Below are 24,864 nucleotides of genomic sequence, written 5' to 3' on the forward strand. Positions count from 1 at the left end.
TATATATATATATATATATATATATATTTTTTTTTTTTTTTTTTTCTTGGCATTACTTGGTGCAATATGCAATATTTACAAGTTGTCTATCTAGTATCCTAATATCTATCAATAGATAAACCCCACACTAGAAATGGTATCTGACAGAACATCAGGTTATGACATTCTGTTTCAGCTCCGGTGCTTCGCGAGAGCTTTGACCTGGGGTTTGTATTCCGGCCAGGGGAAAATTGACTGGGCGCTAATCTTTAACTGTAGCCTCTGTTCACCCAGCAGTACTCACCTAGTTGTGCTTGCGGGGGTTGAGCTTTGGCTCTTTGGTCCTGCCTCTCAACCGTCCGTCAATCAACAGGTGTACAGATTTTTTAGCCTACTGGGCTCTCTCATATCTAAATTTGAAACTGTGTATGGAGTCTGCCTCCACCACATCATCACTTCACCTTTTGTTAACTACTCTGACACTGAGAAAAGATTGCTTCTAGTGTCTCTATGGTTCGTTTGCATACTAAATTTCCACCTGTGTCCCCTTGTGCGTGTTCCACCTGTGCTAAATAGTTTGTCTTTGTCCACTCTGTCAATTCCATGTCATCATGGAATTGTCTGATGTCTCCTCCCACTCTTCTGTCTTCCAGGGATGTGAGATTCAGCGCCCTTAGCCTTTCCTCGTAGCTCATATCTCTCAGTTCTAGGACTAGTCTGGTGGCATACCTCTGAAACAGTGAATGTGTTGTTTTAAGCGATTTAGCGGGTCTTATTCCGGGAAAAAAATAGGATTAAGGACCTGCCCGAAACGCTATTCGTGCTAGTGGCTTTACAAGGACATAAGAACTCTTGTATATATAAATAAAAAAAAACTGCCCACAGTCTAGTGATTTGTGCGTTCGATCATGTTTGTGGTCCTTCAGATGAGTGATGTTAACGCTGGCGAGCGTCGTTCTTATGAGTATGTCCATCACTCAACGTCATTCAATAATTATACACCTTTTAACTAGAAGATTTCAACTGTTAATAGCATTATGGTTTTTAATATTGATCAATCATATTTATACGAAACATACAGATATTGAGTCCGAAATGATAACCAAATATGTGTACGATTCGTCTTGTGTACCAAGTGACTTATACCCCCCCCCAACTCACATACAACAACAATAACAGCTTCCTGTTGTATAAGCATACATCTCTCGCCATAAGAGTCGAGTTATCACAGCTGCGATCATGGCTGACCAATCTAAAGGTGAATAACACTTGGAATGTCAATCTTATGATGTTGTGACAGCAATATCTCGTTTATTTTTTGTTATGGTGTTTTAGACCCGAGTTTTTCCTGGTCTGGGGTTCGACTCTCTTTCCTTTTGACTCCTTCCTTCACTGTCAGTTAACCTAATCCGATTGAATCTCTCCCTCTCTTTTAACTCTTATATAATTGGGGATATATTTAGTTGTATTATGTTAGTTCCCAACCAACATAGGAGACCCCAGGCCTGGTCGAGGACTGGGCCATGGGGTCGCTAAGCCCCGAAAACACCTCAAGGTAACCATTGTGCGATAAATTGTGGTGTGGGGTAGACACGGCTGAGGCCAAGTAAATTTTTTGGGGGGGATGTGGTCAGGATTCACGTCGTCTCGTTCTCCAGGTGGTTAGCCAAGGGATTTTTAAAGCCTCACCAACCTTACAAAGTCTTAGCTTAGCCAGCCTTATATGCAGTTTTAGCAATTAAGAAAAAAGCATCAAATTTAAACAGATTAATTTTTTTAACAATTTAAAAAAATAAAAAAAATATAAAAAAAATAGAGAAATGAGCTTGCTCAAAATGCTCATACACGATTTGACGTCCCACTCATCGAGCACTCGACTGGCTAATGATTACAGTTTCCTAATGTATATCTTTTGTTAGGTTAGGTTGGCTTGAATCAGAAATTTTAAACTGCACGAAGTAGCCATTAACTCGGTCTTAGAGCTGACCTCAGACTGGAAATGATACGAGCTGCTTCGTACAGGTAACAGTTCGCTTACAGATTTTAAAGCCTGACCTTACCAACCCTAATAATATAGATAATAATACTAATACTAATAGTTTATTCATAAAATATGCATATATATATATATATATAAGATTGTTAGAAGTAAATTTAAAGGTACAGGAGTTGCATATTTTATTTTATTTTTTTATTTTTTATTTTATTTATATATGCAAGAGTTCTTACATTCTTGTAAAGCTACTAGCACGCATAGCATTTCGGGCAGGTCTTTAATCATAATTTTTCCCGGAATATGACCCGCCAAATTGTTTAGCAACCAGGTACCAATTCACTGCTAGGTGAACAGAGACTACAGTTAAGGATTGGGGCCCAGTCAATCCTCCCCAGCCAGGATACAAACCTAGGCCAAAGTGCTCGAAGTGCTAGGGGAGTGATTTACCACTGCCCGACAGGGACTGCCCTAAATTAAATAAAGCTTCTATTAATAGCTCTACAGTATTTTGCAATTCATATTGCAAAATATGAAATTTATAGTACAGTATATAAAAGTAGGTTTTATGAATGATATGACCAGTGTATAAAAAACTATTTACCTGAATTTACCTGAGAGCCATCATCTCCAGTGGCCTAGATGGAGAGAGGACTCTGGCAGCTTGTCAAAGGTTCCCTCATTATTCTCAAGACATTTTACCAGTAGAATTTTTAACCGGAGTACCGTCTTATTATTTATGGCTTTGACAACTTGTCAGAGAATCCCCCTCCCCCCTATTCCTCCTAAGAAATGTACTTAAAGGAAGCCATGAGATCAGCCCTGTCATACATGATTTTTAGTGTTAATTCCGAAGCCCTCACCCTTTCCGTGTATGAGAGTTGGCTTAGCTTTGGAGTGCACCAGAGATCTGTACCGTTCAATAACCACTTTCTTTTCTTTAAAGTCAATGGCTCGTTTCATTATTCCTAAGGGATTTTTGGCATTGTTTTATATTTCAGCTCTTGACTTACTGAGCAACTTGAAATGACTGGTGGCATAATTCTGTTCTTATCTTTCTCAATCTGCCACATGCTCACATTACTAATATGGTAGGTATGAAGCATGTTATATGACTAGCCCTTAATTTATTCTCTTCTACTTCAAACATGTGTGTGGGTATTGGGATGTCATTTGTTTTATGGCAAATACTGAGGTAAAGTATTCCTTCAGCATGTTGGCTGCCATTTGTTGTCGATTATAACTTGGTTTCTCTCATCTCAAGGGTCATAATGTAGTTTTTTTTTTGGAGGGGGGAGGGGTTCCTCTTTATATAAGTGTAATAGGACTTGATTGCAGTCAAGTCCTCCAGCTCTTGTTTGCAGTCAAGTAATCCAGCTCTTGTTTGCAGTCAAATCCTAATGCTCTTGTTTGCAGTCAAGCTCTTGGAAAGGCAAGTGGTAGCCTCGTAGATAGAATTTCCCTTCCATTATCTTTTCTCATTCCTATGTTTGCTGATACCAATAATATTAGGATTCTGAGCCTTGGTACATGTACACAATGTGTCAAATTTATTTATTAGGCTTCTGGCATTTGAGAAAAAAGCATTATAAACATATGACATTGTTCTTAGGGGAGTGTGAAATTGGTCATGCATTCTGCACACAATTTTTCTGCATATTGTCTAATTGGATTTGTGCCTACTTTATTGTACTCCAAATAGGCATAATCATAGACTGAGAGACTGACAGGTTACTGTGTTGAGCCTTCAAGTCAAGAGTTCATCTTGTCGCATTTATTTTATAATACTGTAGTGTGTTTACAGCTAGCCTTGGTTTTCTCTTCCTTTTCCTTCCTTCTCATCCACTAGAGTGACAAAAAGGTAAATTGGATATTTATTAAACTTAAGATTTTGGCAGAACTGTTACATCCAGCTGGCAGTGACATAACACTGAATGAGAGAAGCTTAAAGTTGGACAGCTTTAGATTGATTGATTCATATACTGTACAGATGTTAAGGTAAATACAATGAGATTTATAATACAGTAAATATGGTTGAATTTATTAATAATTATAGAAAAGTAGAAAATGATTGCATCTTTCAATTAGGTATTTTATTAATTTTGTTGTAATTCAATTTTAATTGGTCTTTAGTATTTAATGAGTCATGTGAATAGTAAGACATTGTATCCCCGGCAGACAACCCATTACACATATCGTGGCATGACAGCATGTGGGTGCCTCACCTTAACTCGACCAACATCATGGAGTACTTCGGTGAGAGGACGAACCCTTTCTATTCAAGGGACTGCAACAACGAATTCATCAAGATGCAGCAAAACACGAGGGTCGATCAGCTCACGTAAGCTTTTGTTTAATTTTTACAACCCCATAAAAATGAGCTCTGATCCAAGAAATTTATTTCTGTATTTATACATTTTAATAATGAAAATATTTATACAGGTACAGTACTTGATTCTAGAAATATTTAGATTAACCAACCAGTGTCTGGTTTGTGTAAGGTCTCCAGATCATCCGTCTAGTGGATGGATAATGTTCAAAGATAATTTGGATAAATAGGGTATCATAACCTAGTGAGACAGTGGGGCCCAGTTTGTTTAGGGTCTCGAGATGTGAAAGGTGGTAGGGTATCTTGGAGAGAGCCTCGACTGGGAAACTTTTTGATTTTCTGATTCTCCAGATTATATGTACTGTGTATTGTTGCACTGATAAGTCTTGATTAGTTTAGGTAATCAAGAATGTACTGAAGAAGTTACCAAATACTGTACTGTATACTAAATTACTGTACTTTTTTTATTTTTTTTTATGTTAACATTATCTATTAACACATTAGTTACCGGAAGTGAAGTAAGATATGCAGGCTTTTAAACTTGCACCAAAATTCAGCTGGGGAGATTGTTTTGAGAACTCGTCTTTCAAAATTTCTTCACACGAATAGTAAACTTAGCCTCTGTTCTAGGGCTCATGCCTGTCTGAGCCCTAGAAAATAACAGCAGGCTTGTATGAAGAGTGAGGGAAATAAATGAACCAAAAGCATTGGAAGTGTTGAAATGTTTTAAGGGGGGGGAATGTTTGATGGGTAAAGTGTTTGAAGCAAAGCCTGGAGGAAATAAGAATGAAGAGTGAAATGAGGAATCTGTCACCTTCATGGAAGGCAACATAAAGAGAACAGTGAAACCCCTTACAGGCGAATCAACTTCAATAAAGTCTACTTTGAAATTAGGTGTTTCTTTACATACAGTACATGGGTAGGAGTTGGAGAGGGATAGTTGGGCTCCTAATAAATTAAAATTGGTATAGTGCAATGAATGTCACTGGTGTAGTTTTTGGTGTTTTTTGCATAATATTCAGATTTGAAAAGGTGATGATTGCATTTGTCCCATTTGACATCAGAAGTGAGAATGGGAAAAAAAAAGTTTGATATTAACATGTTATAGAATCAGTTACAGGTGATTTGAATGGGAAAGTGCGATTGCTTCCTGAGAATGAAACGATGGATGATAAGGTGTGCAAAGAGTAAACAACAATGACTGCAGACTGTAAGATATACAGTATATGGGGTTGCACCCTTGAAAAGGTCAGTAGTTCGACTTAAGGGGACTTTGATACAAGCCTAAGGTACATACATACAGTCTTCCTGTCCCCCAACAATGGTAATTATATAACATTAAAGAAGTTATGAATTACTAATAGCCACATATTTTAAGAATGCAAGTCATTAAATGGAAGAAAAAAAAAGAAAGTCAAAATAACTATTGGTATGTGCATATGGAGAGGAGAATATTGAAATATTTTTTATATCGGAGTCGTACAAGGTAAAATTTATATATTAAAATTAATCAATCATCTACATTTTAAAGGTGCATGAAGGCAGTCTATATTAAATCCCCTTGCACAGAACTAGGACTCTACTGTTCTGTCTGATGTCAAGCTCCTGCTAGAACTATCCATTTTTGAGGGGCTGAACTATAATAGAATCTACCCCACATATTTACTGAAGAAGTTCCATCATTTGCAAATGGGGGAAGAAGAAGAATGTGAAGAGGTTGAGGAATCATTTAGAGAGCATACTTTGCACATGGTGTATGTGTTAGCATGCTTGATTTTGAAAATGAGAGATCTGAGTCGAGACCCTCCCCCCCCCCCTAGTTTGAGTGCATCTTTGCACAACTTTGTATACTTTTTACTTGGAGCAATGCAGTATAAAATATGTTCACTTCTCCCCACAGCCACATGCAGGGAGTGGAATATATGCTGCTGCACACACAGGAGCCCATTCTCTACATCATCCGCAAGCAGCAGCGTTTCTCCCCAACACAAGTCAATCCTCTTGCCAACTACCACATCATCGGCGGACAAGTATTTCAGACGCCAGATTTGGGCTCTGTCATCAACTCTAGAGTGGTGAGATAATATCTCTGTCTCCAGTATGTTATTTCCTGCTTGACAAGAGCATGCAGGTAGGCAGTTGAAGGGAGTATCCAACCATTCCTGTTTTCTCAAAACTTGATACACTCATACTTACACCCATAACATAAGAATCAAGGAACTGAAGGCCTATTTGCCTACATGAGGCCACTGCTGTTTATTTCTGCCCAAACTTCTAATATATATGTCTAACCTATGCTTCAAGCAATCTAATGATCCCACATTCATTATGTTGCTTGGCAATTTGTTCTGTAAATTGACAACACAGTTTCCAAACCAGTATTTACCCAGTTTTTTTTTTAGTCTAAACGTCTGCAATTAATATAATTTGTTTTGAGTTCTTTTTTGTATTGATATATTTAAAATCTCATTTATGTCCCCTTTGGTTATACCCTTTTATCCATTTACCATATATTAAATGGATTTACTGTATGGTAAATCTATTTAATGGATTTACCATTACTGTACTTCATATTTATATATCTATATTGATTGTGGTGTACCATTGTCAAGGACAGGAAGGCTGTTAGTCATATTGAGGTCCTCTGATCAGTGCTTACACTGAGTTTGTTTACTGTTAACTATTGCAAAGCTTTGGCTAATTTAACTTCTTGGTACACTATGTTTTGAAGTTCTGCCTTCTATTCTTCCTCCAATTCTTCCTTTTCCTGCTCATAATTTTTCCTGCTCTTCCTTTTCCCCTTCTTATCCTTTCTCTTCTTCTTTCATTGAATTTACCACAAAAGACTTTTTCTTATATTTGTAGCCCTTTTCTGTTTGATTACATCATTACTAGGTATTCTTGTTTAATTCTTCTCATTTGTAATTTGCTTCTCTTCTATCATTATTGTCATAAATGTATCCTTCACAGCTGGCAGCGGTAAGCAACCTGACAAGCGCTTTCACAGAGATGCAGTCCTTCTCACACTATCACCCATCGCGCGGATATTGGTGGCAGTTCCGAAATCAGTTAGAGCAGGCTGAGCAGCAGAAAAAGGATAAGGAGAAGAAGGTAACTTAAACATTATCTTGGTGTTAGATTAGATTTGCTAAATGTTGGGTATATGTTGTGTTTACAAAGGTCATCGTATATGTGCATCTAGGGGAAGGGTGGAGGTAGAAGATAGGTGTATGTACATCTCATACGTATTTGAGAAGGCTCGGAAGATTGAGAAAATTATCCCCTATAGAGCTCCTGTTTTCGTATATTGCATTTTTCTTAATACTATCCAGAAATTTGTGTTAATGAAGCTACTGTATCAGCTGTTACTTCAAATTCAATTTTTATTTTCCTTAATTAAAGCACATTTATTAAAATAATTTTATTTATACAAACCAATAGGAATTTCTTTCCATAACTAACTGGAATTTGCTTATGGATATTTGCATAGAATGGAAAATATCCAAAAGAAAATTAAGAATAGTCACATTGTTCATGTTTTTCTTCACTGAAGCAGGAAATTGAAAAATTAACTCTCCAAAGTTCATTTTTACTTTTTATTGGGTCTGATGCCTAGTGATGCATTTAATAAGATCACTAAACTCCTCACATTTTCAAAGACCTTTCAAATTCAAGACATTTTAAAAATTTCAGGACTGGTGTTTCTGACTACCTGTCGTGTTTGTATAACTTATGTTAGGTCATTTACTTGCTTGCATTGCCTCTCGGTTCTGCACTACACTCTTCATCTCGAGTACTGCTGACACATATATACTGTTTGTTTGCACAAACTACTCATTGAACATTTACTCAACTCATTTTGTTCTTCATGCTTATCAAATATTCATAAGACATTACTACAGGTATATACAGCACTTTTTTATATACTTAACCCCACATATGTTGCATGCCTTGCTCAAATGTAAATTGTGTGCAACCCGCCCCTTTCCTTCTTGAGGTTATCTTGAGATGATTTCGGGGCTTTTAGTGTCCCCACGGCCTGGTCCTCGACCAGGCCTCCACCCCCAGGAAGCAGCCCGTGACAGCTGACTAACACCCAGGTACCTATTTTACTGCTAGGTAACAGAGGGCATAGGGTGAAAGAAACTCTGCCCATTGTTTCTCGCCGGCGCCCGGGATCGAACGAAGGACCACAGGATCACAAGTCCAGTGTGCTGTCCGCTCGGCCGACCGGCTCCCTCATATAGGGGGAAGAGTGTTGAAAAGTTTAGGCATTTGATGAACATCGGGTTCTCCCTCAACTTACCTATTGCACCTCTGCTTTTCACTCGAGCTATTTTGCTCATCTTGACATGCCTTCTGATCTCACGGTGTTATTTCTATGTGCAGATTTGGAACCAGCCCTTCTAATATTTTCCAAATGTAAATTATTATGCATCTCCCACCTGCACTCTAGGGAATACAGATTTAAAGTTTTTAGGCAGTCCCAATAATTGAGAAGTTTTAGCAAGTGGATTCTAGTGGTAAAAGATCTTTGCACACATTCCAGGTCAGCAATTTCTCCAGCTTTAAATGGGGCTGTTAGTGTGCAATAATATTCCACTCTAGCGAGCACCATCTTAAAGAGTATCATGTTTGTCATGACATTTTTTTTGTTGGTAAGTTCTTTTTATCCAATCTGTCATTTTTCTTGCAGTTGTGACAACCTTTGCTGTGTTCTTTAAATGTAAGGTCTTCCAACAAGATTACATCTAAATCTTTCACATCACATTTTCTTTCAATAGTGTGGTTTGACTTATACAAGTGGTTTCTGCTTTGATGTTTTTGTTTTTTCATAATGCAGTAACTGGAATTTATCCTCATTAAATGTTATTTTCTGTGGCCCATTGAAAGACTTTATTAACACCAGATTGGAAGTGTGCCATGTCCTCTATATTGTCTACTCTCATGAAAATTTTTAGTGTCATCTGCAAAGGATGGTACAGTATTATAAATTTTATATCCTTGTCTATATCAGATATGAGGATGAGGAAAAGTAGCGGAGCAAGCATGGTACTTTCAGGAACTGAGCTTTTAACAGTGCATGATTCAGATTTTACTTTGTTGACTATTACATTCTGGGTTCTGTTTGTTAGGAACATATCGTTACATATTAGGAACATCCTTAGGATGTTCCTTAGTTTGTTAGGATTCCTTAGTTAGGATTCCTTAGCTTGTTAGGAATATCCTTACATATATAATATGCCCCACTCCCTGGGTCATACACATTACATGCATTAGGTACCCCCCACCCCTACATTCTTGCTTCAATTGCACATTACCATTCTATACCCAAAGTGTTGACATGTTGATCAATTACTAGGCTGATGTGTTTTAGTTTAATACACATATCCACATCTCTTGTCTATAATACTTCCATTGTACACTGCTCACGTTCATATGCTAGTGATAGACTCAAGGTAATATTTCACTTAACTGTGTAAACTTTTAAAATAGTGTTACTGAACCTTTTCATGCATTTTGAGTCAAACAGGATTCAATTCCATTCTTCTTGCATCCCATGTACTCTGTTGGATCTAATTGACCTTGTGGTTTTAGTACCTAGGTTCTTAGTTTTCATCCATACATTGGAGTACTGAATGCTGTACTCTTGTTGTGACTAGTCAAAAAGCTTAATGCCTACAATGGTTGCAACTCCTGTATAGCTAAATGCTTTATCAGCATTCTTGATCCTAAACACAAGTTGACTTTAGACAGATTGTGGAAAAACACCAGTTGCAGAGTATGGTTTTTTTGTTTATTCATTTTGCAAACAAGATTTCTGGTGTATTGATTAACGTGAGTTAGTTATCATTGGTTAACTTGAGAGCTTTGCTCTGCACAGTTTGTTGTCTTCACAGTTTTCTCAAGATTCCTTGATGAAGGTTTTCTCGAGGTTCTGTCCATAAGCTCACTGTTAATACTGTACCAAAATACAGTACCAAAAACTGTTTTCAGGTTGGACAGGGAAGGCGGGTAGACCCAGGATCAGCATTCCAGCGTCGACGGGTGGATTCTCTGTTAGAAGACCTTCATGCCAAATTTCCATACAAGTTCCCAAATCAGGCACAGCAGCCAGCACAGCAGTCAGCACAACAACCAGCACAGCAGCAATCACAGCAGCAACAGCAATCCCAGCAACCAACACAACAGGATGGTGTGAAGACAGGTATTTTGTCCATATTTGCACAGTAAGATTTTGCTTTTTCATCAGAGCCCATCAAGTGGTTTATATTCAAAATAAAATAACTAGTCATCAGTTTATGGTCATATGGCATCTAGTCACGAGCACGAAGTATATTCTGATGACTGGACGCCGGCGAGCTGTATATATACGGGCCAATGACATCAGAGATGGCGCGAACCTTGTGGGTACCCATCGGCCGTCAGTTAAACAAGTGGTTAGCGAGTAGCTTCTGGGGCCCCTGACCAGTTACTCAGGTGGAAGGAGGAGGGGGGGTGGGGGGGTGTATTTAGACACCCAATGCGTTTGAGCATGTATTGTTGTTGTTGATGTTGAAGCATGTAGATACATTGGTGAATAGGCGGTAAAGGAACAGGCCAGCCCACTGCTAGGCAGGGCATTACCGTAATAATGATAATAATGATAAATGGTTATAGCAGTTTTAGTCTGGCATCTAGCATAAACTGACTACAGGTCAGGTGGTACTTCTGAATGGAGAGATGGCCACACTGTAGCTACTAACGGATTGTCTTGCAGAAGCTACTCTTAATAGAATAAACATTAGCAGCACTATTAATAACAGCCACTGAGTGCAGAGAATAATTCACAATAACATGGCTGCAACAAATATCCCAACCTACACATAGCAAATGAAAGTGACGATGTCTGTCCTGGACTTGATAAACATCAAGGTTGGATCAAGTCATCAGTTACATTTTATTCATATGCATGGATTAAGCTTTTATTGAAGGGAATTAACGAGAGTACTAGGTCTTGTATAGAGCTCTGTTAATGAGTTGGTAGGCAAATGGTACCTCTGGCACTTGACAGATTAGTTAAAACCATCGAGAGCTGTTGAATATAAAGAAATATGCAGCAACATTATTATGTAGCTTGACCTGAGGATTTTATATCATTACTTGGAGTCAGTTCCAAGAGTTGTTGTAGTCTCCATGCTTACTCTGGGACCAGGCTCGTTTTACAATAACTTGATCTAAGAGTGTGTTGCATGGAGCAGCCTGTAGGTCCACATCACCATTACAACCTGGTTAGTCCATGAGGCATTTTGTGGCTCTTGAGCTATGATACCACTCATGGCTTCCATATAACCTAATGTAATCAGTCTACTTGACTGATTCATTGTATGGCATGGTTCAGATTTTAAAAATATTAGAAAATGATGAATTATAAGAGACAGACATTCACATCATGAAAAATTAGGATATATCAGGTACAAATGATGTTTGTATTGTGCATATTTGACTTAGATATTTGATTCTTGATTTCTGTGGATTGTTTTATCATATGTAATAAGCCAAGTTTACTAAGCATGGCATTTTCATGTAACTCCCTGGTAAAGTTAAAATTTTTAATACTTGGTATTAACACTGCTGAAATCTGTCGTCGTACAGACTGTCAATTTAGGTTATCCTCTCTGATAATTGACGAGCTCATCAATGTGAAAGTAGTCTCTGTAGGGCTGACAATCACAGTGAACCCTTCAGAGACCGTAGTCTCCGAAGGGTCAATCTTGCTGGCGAGCCTTCTGAGACAGGAGATAATGTGACTGGCGAGTGTGGAAGATGTAATTGGATGGGTGGTATCTTTAACCTCCTTACCCAATACTGCTAGTCTAGCTTCTCTGGACAGACTGTCTTCTCATCACTTCATAGAAATTGGTAGTGCTGTACTGTATGTTTGGAGCAAATAGGTCAGAGTATAATGCATGGTAGTTAGATTTGATGGCTTGTATGGACCCGAGTAATTCTGCCCATGCTCCCTTCCTCCAAGGCTTTGTCAGTCAAAGTTTTTGGAGTGTTCATAAAATTTTGGTTTATCTCCTATACAGACGACACCAAAGCGGACATAAAAACAGATATCAAGACTGAAGTGAAAGTGGAGGTGAAGACCGAACCGTCATCACAGCCAGTGACACAGCGCTCTGTCAAGCCTCCACCGGAGAAGAGACAGCGTACTGGACCCTAGCCCTTGGGTAAATTGTATTCTTATTTTTTTAATCACTACACACATTCTTAGAATGATTATTTGTTAATGGAAAACCATTATTCACTTTATCATGTGCGTGAATGGCTAACACCTGATTTTCCCCACCAGTCACTGGTTAAATGTATCTAGTTAATTCAAAACTTTATAAAAAGGTCTAATATTGTGACAGGAGATACCAACACTAGTATTGAAGGCATATTTATCCAGGGTGCATATTTTGTCATCTTAATTACAAATTAGTTTGATTTTGCCCTGTATTGAGTATTTTTTGAACTGCATTATCTTTGTAAAATGTTCCAAGCAGATTTCTTCATCTTACCATATTGAATAATATTTGAAGGTTTGATCCTAATGTATATTCTTACATTTACAGCCCTGTGTAGTAATGTCTTAAAAAGCTGCCTCTGGAGCCACGTGTGCAAGATTATTGAAACGGCTGCCAGTAACGTTGCTAAATGAATTGTTTTTCACATGCCTGAAATCATTCCCCATGGCAAACAAAGTTGTAACTATAATTCTTGGAATTTCAATATAATTCATGTATACAGTAATGAGCTTTGTTAGGGCAAATCAAGTGTAATAATTTTGATCATATTGATCTAGAAAGCAAGGCGTGTGGGGACAATAACCAACGTTACTTCCATACAATCTGCTTTATTTGACGTTCTTATACTGTCATTTCAAAAGACCAATAAAATATTTTATTAATTTCCATTTTCTTGTCAAGAATACAGATTTTTTTTGTAGTTGTCAAGGAAACTTTACCTCCGGCAACTGCCTGCAACACGTGACTTCATTCACATCACAGTTCAACGCTACCTGCAGAAAAATGTTAGTCAATTTTTATTTTTGGCTAGAAGCATTTAGGTCTTAAATTGCTGATAACCCTAATAGTTTTTGTCACATCTTTCAGTTGTTTGTTGCATCTCTATCTAGCATGTTCTAGTGAGTTCAGCCCCAGTTTTTTAACACTTGGGCTGCACTAGATGATAGTGGAACTAGAATGCATTATATAACCCAAGAATAACTTTACCAAAATCATGTACTGATCGAATAGGCCCCCGTACCTTGAAAGTAGGCCCCTGCATTGGTACACGTTATCAGCAGTGGGCAACAGAATCTATTATCATCCCAAGCAGTGGTTCCAATAATTGGCAATTAGCCTTCCTTGAAACTAACACACACTTACCATATGGTAGAAAAAGGTAAGTGTGAGGGTTTTCAAGGAAGGCCAATTGCCAATTATTGGCACCACTGCTTGGGATGATATTCGATTCTGTTGCCAATTGCTAATAACATGTACAAATGCAGGGGCCTTCTTTCAAGGTACAGGGGTCTATTCGATCAGTACATGATTTTGGTAAAGTTATTTTTGGGTTGTATAATGCATTCTAGTGCCACTATCACTTAGTGCAGCCCAAGTGTTAGAAAACTGGGGCTGGACTCACTAGAACATGCATGAGAGATGCAACAAACAATTGAACGTTAAAAAAGTTGTGGATGTGTCGTCGTCGTCTCACATCGATCCTAATAACAGGACATTGATCCTCTGGTACTACAGTACCTGCATCAACTATATTAAGAAGTAATATACTTACTCCATACTCATTAGGTTCATGACATGAGAGGTTATGTAAAATTAACAGATCCATATCTCCAAGTGTTCCACATTTCCAAGAAATTGTACGCTAATTCTTGGTCCACTAATTACATTTTCCAAATTTACAACTAATTACAGTTAATCTCTCCTCCCAACCTGCTAGTTGTTGGCCACCTTGGCCAAACTGACCAACATCTAGCAGATTGGGAAGAGAATAATTGTAGTTAGTTGTACACTTTGAAATTGTAATTAGTGGACCAAGAATTAGCGTACAACTTCTTGGAAATGTGGAACACTTAGAGATATGGATCTGTTAATTCTACATAACCTCTCATGTCATGAACCTAATGAGTATGTAGCAAGTATATTACTTCTTAATATAGTTGCTGCAAGTACTGTAGTACCAGTCACCACACTTGGCATCAAGCAGGCAACAGAAGCAAACACAAGGAAATAGTGCTGGCTTGACCCAGCACTATTTCTTTGTGTTAAGACTTCCACACAAATGTAATGAGTAACCTGATAAAGAAAATATTTAAAGTTTGGCAAGAAAATCTCATAATTGACCCCATGAAAAGCAAAAAACTATTATGCAGCCAAAACCAGTAGTAACCTTCTACTAAATTTACAGGAAACCGACTTATTGTCTTGGTAGACCTCTAAACAAGACTGACTTTACCAAAATCTATAACTAATACTGACTGAAATAAACTGTTACAGTAGAATATTTGAAAGTAATTGTGGAAGTTAAACCTTATCTTAAGGTATTTAGCACTTACAAGTATTAGGGTGTGCATGTGTCTCAGTGGCGTAGTTCTTTAAGGACCAACACTCCAGACAGCATTGTTGAAACCGAGCAGAAATAGACCATGGCCAACACAGTCCTTAGTGACCTGAAAATTGGCCCGAATTCCCACATGTTCTGCAAGAGAAATTGAACATATTAACACAAGAAAATTCTCAGAGAAAAAGAAACATGTAAGCACCCACAATTCTATAATTATCAAAAGAAATATTCTGAAAGAGAATATATACAGATGAAAACCTAAATGTTCTGCAATAACACCCACAAACTCTACACAAAAATAGGAGTGGATTAATACCACTTACTTGTAGAGAACATGCTTAATACTGTACAAGCACATGTTACAAAAAGGAAAAATATTACATGTTCTCCATTAAAGTGGATGCCTGCATATCTGACAATAATATATATATGAATGAACACCCACATGTCCCAGAAGTGAAGGTGATGCACTTCTGGGACATACCACACACAGAGATCACAATAACGTGATGCATTAAATGAACAAATTGTCGTAGCTCAGTCGATTAAGGCAGTGTCTGGGATGCTCCCGGACGCAGGTTTGAATCCTCGTCACGGCCCTTGTGGATTTGTTCATTTGTTCTGGGACATAGTTGCAAGACATGCACATTTGCAACAGAAGGTGAACAAGTTGACACTATCCAGTGTTGCCATTAGAATGACTTCTACACAATCATCTTGCCCAATACAGTTACTTAGGTTTTTCTTAGTTTTGGAATTGGAAACACACACATCCTCTGAAAGGTGGAACTGAACATGGGAGTGAAGGTGTTAGAACAAGGGGTATGAAGAGAGGTGGCAATGGTGAGGTAGGATAGATTGAAAGGATAGTGAGGGGGCAAGGAAGATATGGGTTGGATGTAGGCATTTTGGGGGTGGCAGATTTAATCGGACAGGTTCAAACACATAAATGAGACTCAAGCCTGCTAATTTAAAAAAATGTATATATATTGCAAGGATGTAAATTTAAGTAAACAAAAAATGCCGTGCAATCATATAAACATCCAGTGCATTTACTTATTCTTGGTTAAGTTTAACCATATAATGAAATCTTGTATAAACCAACAAAGTAAACACATTATGATATTATACGATGACTATTTGGCAGCACTTACAATATTAGGAGGCCTGGTCGAGGACCAGGCCGTGATGACGTTGAGCCCCGAAATCGTCGCAAGCTAACCAACAGGTATGTATCCACCTACATTAGGCACTGTGTATTCAATGCTTCCTACATTATAGCTACTTAGGTATCAGTGGCCAGCCAGGTGGAGATCACAGGCTGTACAATACTGATAAATTATGTAATTCACAGAGATACGTTGATAAATATTAATGTTTTATATTTTATTAAAAATACAGATATACACTTTGTTTCATACGTTAAATGTAACAATATTTCAGTATATATTATATAAGCATAGTATATATAATTCAGTATATACAATATATAATAAGAGTTTCAGACCACGGAGGAAGAATTGAAACAGGAATTTCCTTTAGTACTTTCTTATATTAATACATCTTCAGAGCGAACCATTCCTTCTGAAGATGTATTAATATACGAAAGTACTTAGAGCATTCTATTGTGGTTTTAATATTGAACAATTATACATATACGAAACAGACAAATCTGGTGTCCGAAATAGTAAAAATATTAGTGTGCGATGTGATCAATGTAAGGGTGTGGGTGTGCCTCGTATCCCCTACAACAAGAAGAAGTTCGAGAGCGATGAGGCCGCCACCTACTAGCTTCAGGATGTCGTCGAATCTAAATCAACAATATACTACCGCCGCTACTTTCTCGGAAACGTAAGTACCTGCCGCTTTACTTCTCTCACCCTGCCTAGCCTGGCCTGGCCTGACCTGGCCTAGCCAGACCTGACCAGACCTGACCAGACCTGACCTGGCCTAGCCTTACCTAGCCTAGTCTGACCTGGCCTAGCCTTACCCAACACTAATCACCACACGTGACAGCCCAAACGAATCGCAAATAAGTACACGTAACAAGTCATATGCCCGGACACTCTTTCACCTTGGGGACTGAGTGGTAACTATTGTATAGAAGAGCCGGCTCCCTGAGAGTGGTAAGAGGGCGTGATAAGAGGCTAACGTGTGGTCTTGAAGGAAGTCGATAAAGCAGACAATTTTCAAAAGGAAGGGCAGCATAACGAGCAGACAGGAATGGACAGACTGTCGGTTATTCCATAATGTGTAATACGCCCCGCACAGCATGGGTGGAGTGGGGGGGGGGGTTGTAGCAGGGCACAGTATGGTGATGGTGCGGGTGAAGTACACACCCACTGAATTCCTGCCATCAATAATTGTTTTCATAACCATTAGAACAATGGATCCCTCCAGCCACCATCCTTCCACTGACCCCCTCCTCTAGTCCGCCACCTCAGACAATAACCCCCCACACCCCCTCTCCCTTCCAGACATCAGCATGTCAAAATCAGTACCATAATGTGTTTAAACTATTTAAACTAAGTCATTGTGTATCTCAAGGTATCTTAATTCATTTGAAAGTGTACATGTGCATTCGTTCATATACTCGCCTAATTGTGCTTGCTGGGGTTGAGCTCTGGCTCTTTAGTTCCACCTCTCAACCGTCAATCAACAGGTGTACAGGTTTCTGAGCCTATTGGGCTCTATCATATCTACACTTGAACCTGTGTATGGAGTCAGCCTCCACCACATTACTTACTAATGCATTCCATTAGATATAATCATATATGATTACACATAATCATAATCATTCTATACACATAATCATATATGTGTACGTCAACGTATACATACATGCGTATATATACCTCATATTAAAATACTGATAAACGAATGACCATGAACAAATTAATTTATAATTGTAGCATTATATATAATTTTAATAGACTAATTACGTGTTTATACATTTGAATGGTCCAGACAGGTGGCCAGCCTTGGACATATACACTTCTGGTAGGCACAATGACCTCATGTTAGACCCTTGATAGATTATGTGAGAGAGAGAGAGCTGGGGCAGGGAGGTGCGTGCCCCAGGGAGATAATCCATGCCCATGCCCCGCCTCGAGGTCAGTTCTCGAGTCACACCAAGAATAACAATCGAGCAAGTTGTCCTGACCAGGATGTGGCATATTAGGGAGGGTTGAGGAATAGGAAGCCTGTCTGATAGGGCTCTTGGCAAGCAGCTCTCCCTCAGTCTACCTAGCTATATGGATGAAATGTATCTAGGCCCTCCTCCCCCCTGCCTATTCTCTCTCCCCCACCTTTCTTCCTTCATTTCCTCCCTCCTTCCCTCCCCCTCACTGGTGAGAGAGTAGGAGTGTGAGAGTGGTTAGAGAACTCGTAGTTCTCACGCTCGTGAAATTGTCTGCGACCCTGGAGGAGTAGAGCGGAGGGGGGGTGAAAGTAGGTGACGATGGAGGAGTAGAGGGGAGGAGGGGGGCAAAGGTAGGTGTCTATGGAAGAGTACATCATAGAGGGGGGTGAAGGTAGGTGGCGATGGAGTAGAGCAAAAGGGGTGGGGGTTGAAAGTAATCCTGAGTTTAATTTTTTTAGTTATATATAGTGACACCTCGGCTTACGAATGAATATTTATGAACTTTTCGGGTTACGAGCCTAATTTCTTCGAAAAATTTGAATCGGGTTACAAACTTTGCCTCGGGAAAGGAGTTTGTTGATATACGTATGGGCTGACCTAGCGCGTGGTGGCATGGTGATCGCGCCTCAGTTTACCAGTGTCTCCTGCCTAGTAAGTATCGCGCCAGAATTCTTTGTAAAGCATTACATTTGTTTTGGGATTTTTGGCTATTTGAACATAAAATTTGTTATGACATATCTTGCCATGAGTCCCAAGAAAGCCAGTGGTAAGGTTCAAGCCAAGAAAACACATGTGAGAATGACCATAGAGGAAAAACAAGAGAGCATTCATAAACATCAAAATGGTGCACAGGTTGTTGAACTAGCTAGGCAGTACAACAAATCTATGTCAACAATATGCACTGTACTTGCTAAGAAAAAGGACATTATGAACATTAAAGTGGCAAAAGGCATATCAACAATCCCGAAACAAAGAACACAAACACTTGAGGATGTTAAAAAGTTTTATTAATTTGGATACACAACAAAGAGTTAGCAGGTGATAGCATTTCAGAGGCCATCATTTGTGAGAAACCAAGGCATTTGCATGAAGACCTTTTAAAGAAAACCCCTGGAACGAGGGGGAAAAAGATGAATCAAGTTTGAAAATGTGAAAAGTTTGTGTGACAATAGAGCCTCGTGGAAAACTTTTGCTGTGGTCATTACCTGGTGGAATGCACCCAGGATGGAGTATTAGGGCTATTCATCTTTTAAATCATAAAAGTAATAAACGTTTCCCATCAACCTTACAAACAATATTAACCTATTTTCATGTATTTCCCCCATGTGCATTTTAACAAAGTTGCTAAATTGCCTTTATCATTCTGTAAAATTTCAATTACAGTACTGTATGTATAATTTTGTTAGTATAAATGGACTGAATATTCTGAAATTGCTATTAATTTTACAATTTCAGATTCAAAGGTGGTCTGGACACCCAATTTGGTCAGACAGGTGAAGAGAGCATTTAGGATAGTTCGAAGAGATGAAGATGGTCGCAATTGTGTTCGAAGAGGCAAACGCCCCCCTTTGCTCCTGACATTATGTTCAACCATTGACCTCTGCACACCTAACACAAGGTAGGTTGAAAACTCCTCCTTCATGTCATTGGTGCATTAGCCAGAAACTCAGGGCTCATGTAGGAATATCCCTAAAAAAAAAAAAAAGTGGCCCCAACAATGCATCCTCCAAGTCTGGAGGATGAGCAGGAGCATTGTCGAGAAGCAGGACCTTGAGTGTCAAACTTTTCTCTTGAAGATATTTTTTGATGGCAGGGCAAACCACTCCACATCACAGTTTTTCTGCACGTTATATATTTTTTAAAACTCTTGGATTTTCGGAATGATACACGAGCAAGGGTTTAATTTTCAAATCGCCACACAGCACAAGAGTTAGCCTATCCTGACACAAGTTAGCCCAAGTTAGCTTGTGTCCGGGCAGTGACGTCTCCTCTTGGGTAATGTATGTCCTCTTCGGCAATTTTTTCCAGAATAGCCATGTCTCCTCACAATTAAACACTTGTTGTGGAATATATCCATCAATACAGTACAGTATCTACAAAATCTTTAAAATCACGAACAAATCTTTCAGCCCCTACTTTGTCTGAGCTGGCACCCTCACCATGCCTCACAACACTATGAATACCACGTCTTTTTTCAAAATTTCTCAAACCATCCCCTACTCACCTTAAACTCTTTCGTATCTGCAAAACTCGTTCTAGGGGTTTTCTTTATAAGATCTTGCATGAAGATTTCATTGTTGACCAAACCACACACTGGAAATTGAATAGACGACGACATTTCGATCCGTCCTGGACCATTATAAAGTCGATTGTGATGAGATGAAGGAAGCAAGAGCATTAAGTAGGCAAGAGAGAGAGGTGAGGAGATGGCAAGTATGTACGTATGTACATGAATAAAACATGTACATACTTATACATAACGTGTGTAAATAGTGTAATAAACACAATAACAGTATTTTGGGAGGAGGAATGTTGGCGAGTAATGTGTTGGAGGAGGGAGGGAGGACTGGCAGGGTGTGGCAGCTCACTCATGTTTTTGGGCTCACCATACCAACATAGTGGATCGTTATGGTGAATACATACGTAGATGGGTATATACAATGTGTGTATATTTTATTTTATTTTTATTTTTATTTATTTTTATTTATATATATACAAGAAGGTACATTGGGTTTGTGAGAATACATTGGATAGTACAGTAATTACATTCTTGTAAAGCCACTAGTACGCGCAGCGTTTCGGGCAGGTCCTTAATCTAGCAGATAATTTTAAGTAGGTAAGTTCAATCAGAATTGATAAATGAAAGATACATTACAAGAGAAAAATGAGATGAGAGAGATAAGTAAGTATATTAAAGCACATTGTTATATTAAAGCTCTGATTGATTACATTGACAGCTTGATTAGTAATTTAAACAAGATTAATAGACACCTTACAGCAGATTGACAGCACATATAAGACAGCAATGATCACAATGGTAAAGATGTTCAGAATGGGTACATAAAGATTGGGAGACTGGGTAGCAAAAGATACAGATAAACAAGATTTATAAACACCATACAATAGAATGGCAGCACATATAAGAAAACAGCAATGATCTCAAAGGTAAAGATGTTCAAATTGGGAACAAAAAGGTTGGGAGATTGGGTAGCAATAGATACAGTGCAATTTTAAGGCAAAAAGAGAAAATCTATGAAGATGAAATTAGGTACTTTTTAGTATTAATTTTGAATGATGTAAAAGTTGGACAGCTTTTCAATTCAGGAGGGAGTGAATTCCATAAACTGGGTCCCTTTATTTGCAGAGAGTGTTTACACAAATTAAGTTTAACTCTGGGGATATCGAAGAGATATTTATTTCTGGTGTGGTGATAATGGGTCCTATTACATCTGTCCAGGAAGAGTTTCAGACAAGGATTTGCATTTAAGAATAGGGTTTTGTAAATGTAGTTGATACAAGAGAATTTGTGGAGTGAGATTATGTTTAGCATGTTTAGGGAGTTAAACAAGGGGGCTGTGTGTTGTCTGAAAGCAGAATTTGATATTATTCTGATAGCAGATTTTTGCTGGGTGATGATGGACTTGAGGTGGTTTGCAGTGGTTGAACCCCATGCACAGATACCATAGTTGAGATAGGGATTGATTAGTGCATAATATAGAGAGATGAGAGCAGAGTTAGGAACATAATATCTGATTTTGGAGAGTATACCAACTGTTTTAGAGACTTTCTTAGTTATGTGTTGTATGTGGGTACTGAAGTTGAGTCTCTTGTCTAGGAATATGCCAAGAAACTTTCCATCATTTTTATTGCTAATGTTTACATTGTCAATCTGAAGCTGAATTGCATTTGTAGATTTGCTTCCAAATAGGATGTAGTAGGTCTTTTCTATGTTAAGTGTTAGTTTGTTGGTTGACATCCATAAGTGGACTTTTTTTAGATCATTATTAACAAACATCATTTAGTGTATGTGGGTTGGGGTTGGAGTAAATGAGGGTAGTATCATCTAGTAGTATCATCATCTATATATAGTGTAATAACAGCAAAAAACACTGTTTGATTGTAGAATATGTCGCATATATGAGGCCCATAATTTTGAGCATAGCGATGTTCTATACTTTGAATTATATAAATTCCACAAATTACACACTTTTAAATAATATTACCGCAAAAAAAAGAAGAAATGAATGAGAAATTTCAAAATAATTGCGCAACATTTTATTCGCAGCAACTGCCGTCGCACGGGGTGGCGGGGCCGACAGACCCCCATCGCTCCAACGCTCAGCGCCCATAATTTGCTCAACTTCCCAGCTCCATCGCAGCTAAGTAAGTCACATACAATATTTTTTGTTTAGTTTCCCCGTGATCAGACTCTGCATTTAACAATATAAGAAGAGAAAAAAATTTTTTGGAAAGAATTTATTTCTTGTGCACCAGGGTGGTTATTTGGAGACAGAGCAGTTCAGTGGTTAACTACTAATTTTTTTTCTCCCACACACGCACCCTCCTAGGAAGCAGCCTGTAACAGCTAACTCCCAGATACCTATTTACTGTTAGGTAACAGGGGTCATCCCCTTTTGTACAAAGAATCTGCTAAAGCTTTTAGGGCTAATCTTTGACACTCGTTTGTCTTTGTCGCCCCATATTTTTTACGTCCGAGTTGAATGCTCTAAGGCCCTTAACTAACTTTAGGTCATGTCCCATACTTCTTGGGGAGCTAATCGACACTGCTCCTCTCTTTACATTCCTCTCTCGTTCTGTCTAAACTCGATTATGGCCCTGTTTACTCGTCTGCTTCTCCTTCTACCCTTCACCATCTGGACACACTGCATCATACTGGGTTACGGCTCAGCTTTGGTACCTTTCCTTCGACACCTACCCTAAGCCTGTATGTTGAAACTGGCGTCCTGTTTCTACAGGATCGCCATGATCGCTACTGTCTTCTCCACTTTGCACGGTCCTTACAGCACCCTCACTCTTGCTTATGTCATGCCTTGACCTTTACCCATCCTGTGGTTCCTGTTCCCCTTCACCACCTATCTCTTTCTATACGGTTGTCTCTCTTACAAAATGCTCTTTCAGTTTGTGTTACCAATATTTCCCCTCGTGTCATTCCGTCTTTGCCCCTATGGAGGGGTCCCCGTTCCTAAATTCTGTAAGCCTTGACCCACATGACTAAAACTTTTACCCCTCCTACAGTTCTAAATCACCTTTTCCTTGAACACTTTTCTTCACACTTCCACTCTATTTCCGTCTTCACCATGGGTCTTAAGTCTGCAGACGGTGTAGGCTACTCTGTTGTTTTTCCTGAACTGCACCTTTGTGTCTCCTGCCTCCGGAGACTAGCATCTTCATGGCAGAACTTTATGCTATTCTCTATGCTCTTCATCAACTCTTTTCTCGCTGTCAATCCTCCTCTGTGTTTGTAGTTGACACTTGCAGTGCCCTCATGGCTCTAGAATCCTTTAATCCAGTCCATCCTTTGGTAGTTGAAATTCAACATTGGCTGTTTCTTATCTCCAGTAGATTTAAGACAGTGGAATTTCGCTGGATTCCCACCCATATTGGTGTGTTCTTAAATGAGCGTGGCGGACACTGCCGCTAAGGAAGCTATCCGCACCTGTCCCATCTCCCGTAAAGGTATTCCTTATAATGACTTTTACCCAGTTATTCATTTCCCCATTCTTGCCCGTTGTCAGGGTTGTTGGTCTTCTGTTACTGGTAACAAATTGCGTGCTCTTAAGAGTAGTGTGTTCCCGTGGCCTTCCTCCTACCACCGTAACCGGTGGTGGGAAACGGCTCTGGCGAGGTTGTATAGTGGTCATACACGTTTAACTCACGGGCACTTAATGGAGCGCTGCCCTGCTTCTTATTGTCCAAACCGTTGTCTCTACATGTCCTGACTTCCAGGACTTACGTGTCTTGCTTCTCGACCATCCCTCACTGTCAATTGTCCCTCGATAAAATTCTTGGTAAATTCAATACCTTTGATATTGCTCGCCGTATGCGTTTTTGTTCTTTTTGGCGACGTTAGTGATATTTAGCGCACTATGATTATCCCACACATTTGATGGTTGATAATTACTGTACTGTATGTACAGTACTTTGGTTTGGAATGTATCAAATAAAGTATGTTTCATGTATTCAAATGTGTGAGAAAATCCACTGGGCTGTGAGATGAAGCGAACCTGTAACAAAGGCATTGCCAGTTGCATACTCTTACCACCACTGATGGTAAAAGATCTTACAACTGGATATCTTGTGTGACGGGTTATGGTACACAGCTATACTGAACCAAGATGGTATGGCTCTCCCTCACATAAATGAAAGAAATGCTGCTATTGGCCTTGCAGTGTGTAAGTTGCAGATGGAAACAAATGAAAATTATCAAATAAATAATTAAACAATTTACTGAAATAGTAATGAACAAAAATAACACATGACAATACTTGACTATCATGTAATGCAAAGGTGAACAAGTTAGTATGACCTTAATGCAAAAAATAAACTATAAGCAATGAATAAAAGTATGAAGCCGGTCGGCCGAGCGGACAGCACGCGGGACTTGTGATCATGTGGTCCTGGGTTCGATCCCGGGCGCCGGCGAGAAACAATGGGCAGAGTTTCTTTCACCCTATGTCCCTGTTACCTAGCAGTAAATTAGGTACCTGGGTGTTAGTCAGCTGTCACGGGCTGCTTCCTGGGGGTGGAGGCCTGGTCGAGGACCGGGCCGCGGGGACACTAAAA

The 24,864-nt window shown here is 39.0% G+C and overlaps 1 protein-coding gene and 1 long non-coding RNA gene across 3 annotated transcripts in view; both read left to right on the forward strand.

Moving 5' to 3' along the window:
- LOC138356890 (uncharacterized) overlaps positions 1 to 24,864 on the forward strand; it is a 160,057-nt gene that overhangs the window by 129,609 nt on the left and 5,584 nt on the right. The gene's annotated exons all lie outside the window — the stretch shown is intronic.
- LOC138356889 (mediator of RNA polymerase II transcription subunit 6-like) lies at positions 1,082 to 13,239 on the forward strand. Of its 2 annotated transcripts, none has more exons than XM_069313261.1 (7): positions 1,082 to 1,237; positions 4,151 to 4,313; positions 6,202 to 6,376; positions 7,272 to 7,412; positions 10,299 to 10,509; positions 12,374 to 12,517; positions 12,905 to 13,239. In XM_069313261.1, exons 1-6 carry the CDS (start codon positions 1,219 to 1,221, stop codon positions 12,508 to 12,510), a joined length of 846 nt encoding a protein of 281 aa, XP_069169362.1. In that variant the 5' UTR covers positions 1,082 to 1,218; the 3' UTR covers positions 12,511 to 12,517; positions 12,905 to 13,239. The 2 variants fall into 2 exon arrangements, with proteins under 2 accessions (XP_069169362.1, XP_069169363.1); XM_069313262.1 differs by lacking the exon at positions 1,082 to 1,237 and adding an exon at positions 1,407 to 1,534.

This window comes from Procambarus clarkii, chromosome 75 (genome assembly GCF_040958095.1).
Source record: "Procambarus clarkii isolate CNS0578487 chromosome 75, FALCON_Pclarkii_2.0, whole genome shotgun sequence".
In the NCBI taxonomy this organism is placed as follows: domain Eukaryota; kingdom Metazoa; phylum Arthropoda; class Malacostraca; order Decapoda; family Cambaridae; genus Procambarus; species Procambarus clarkii.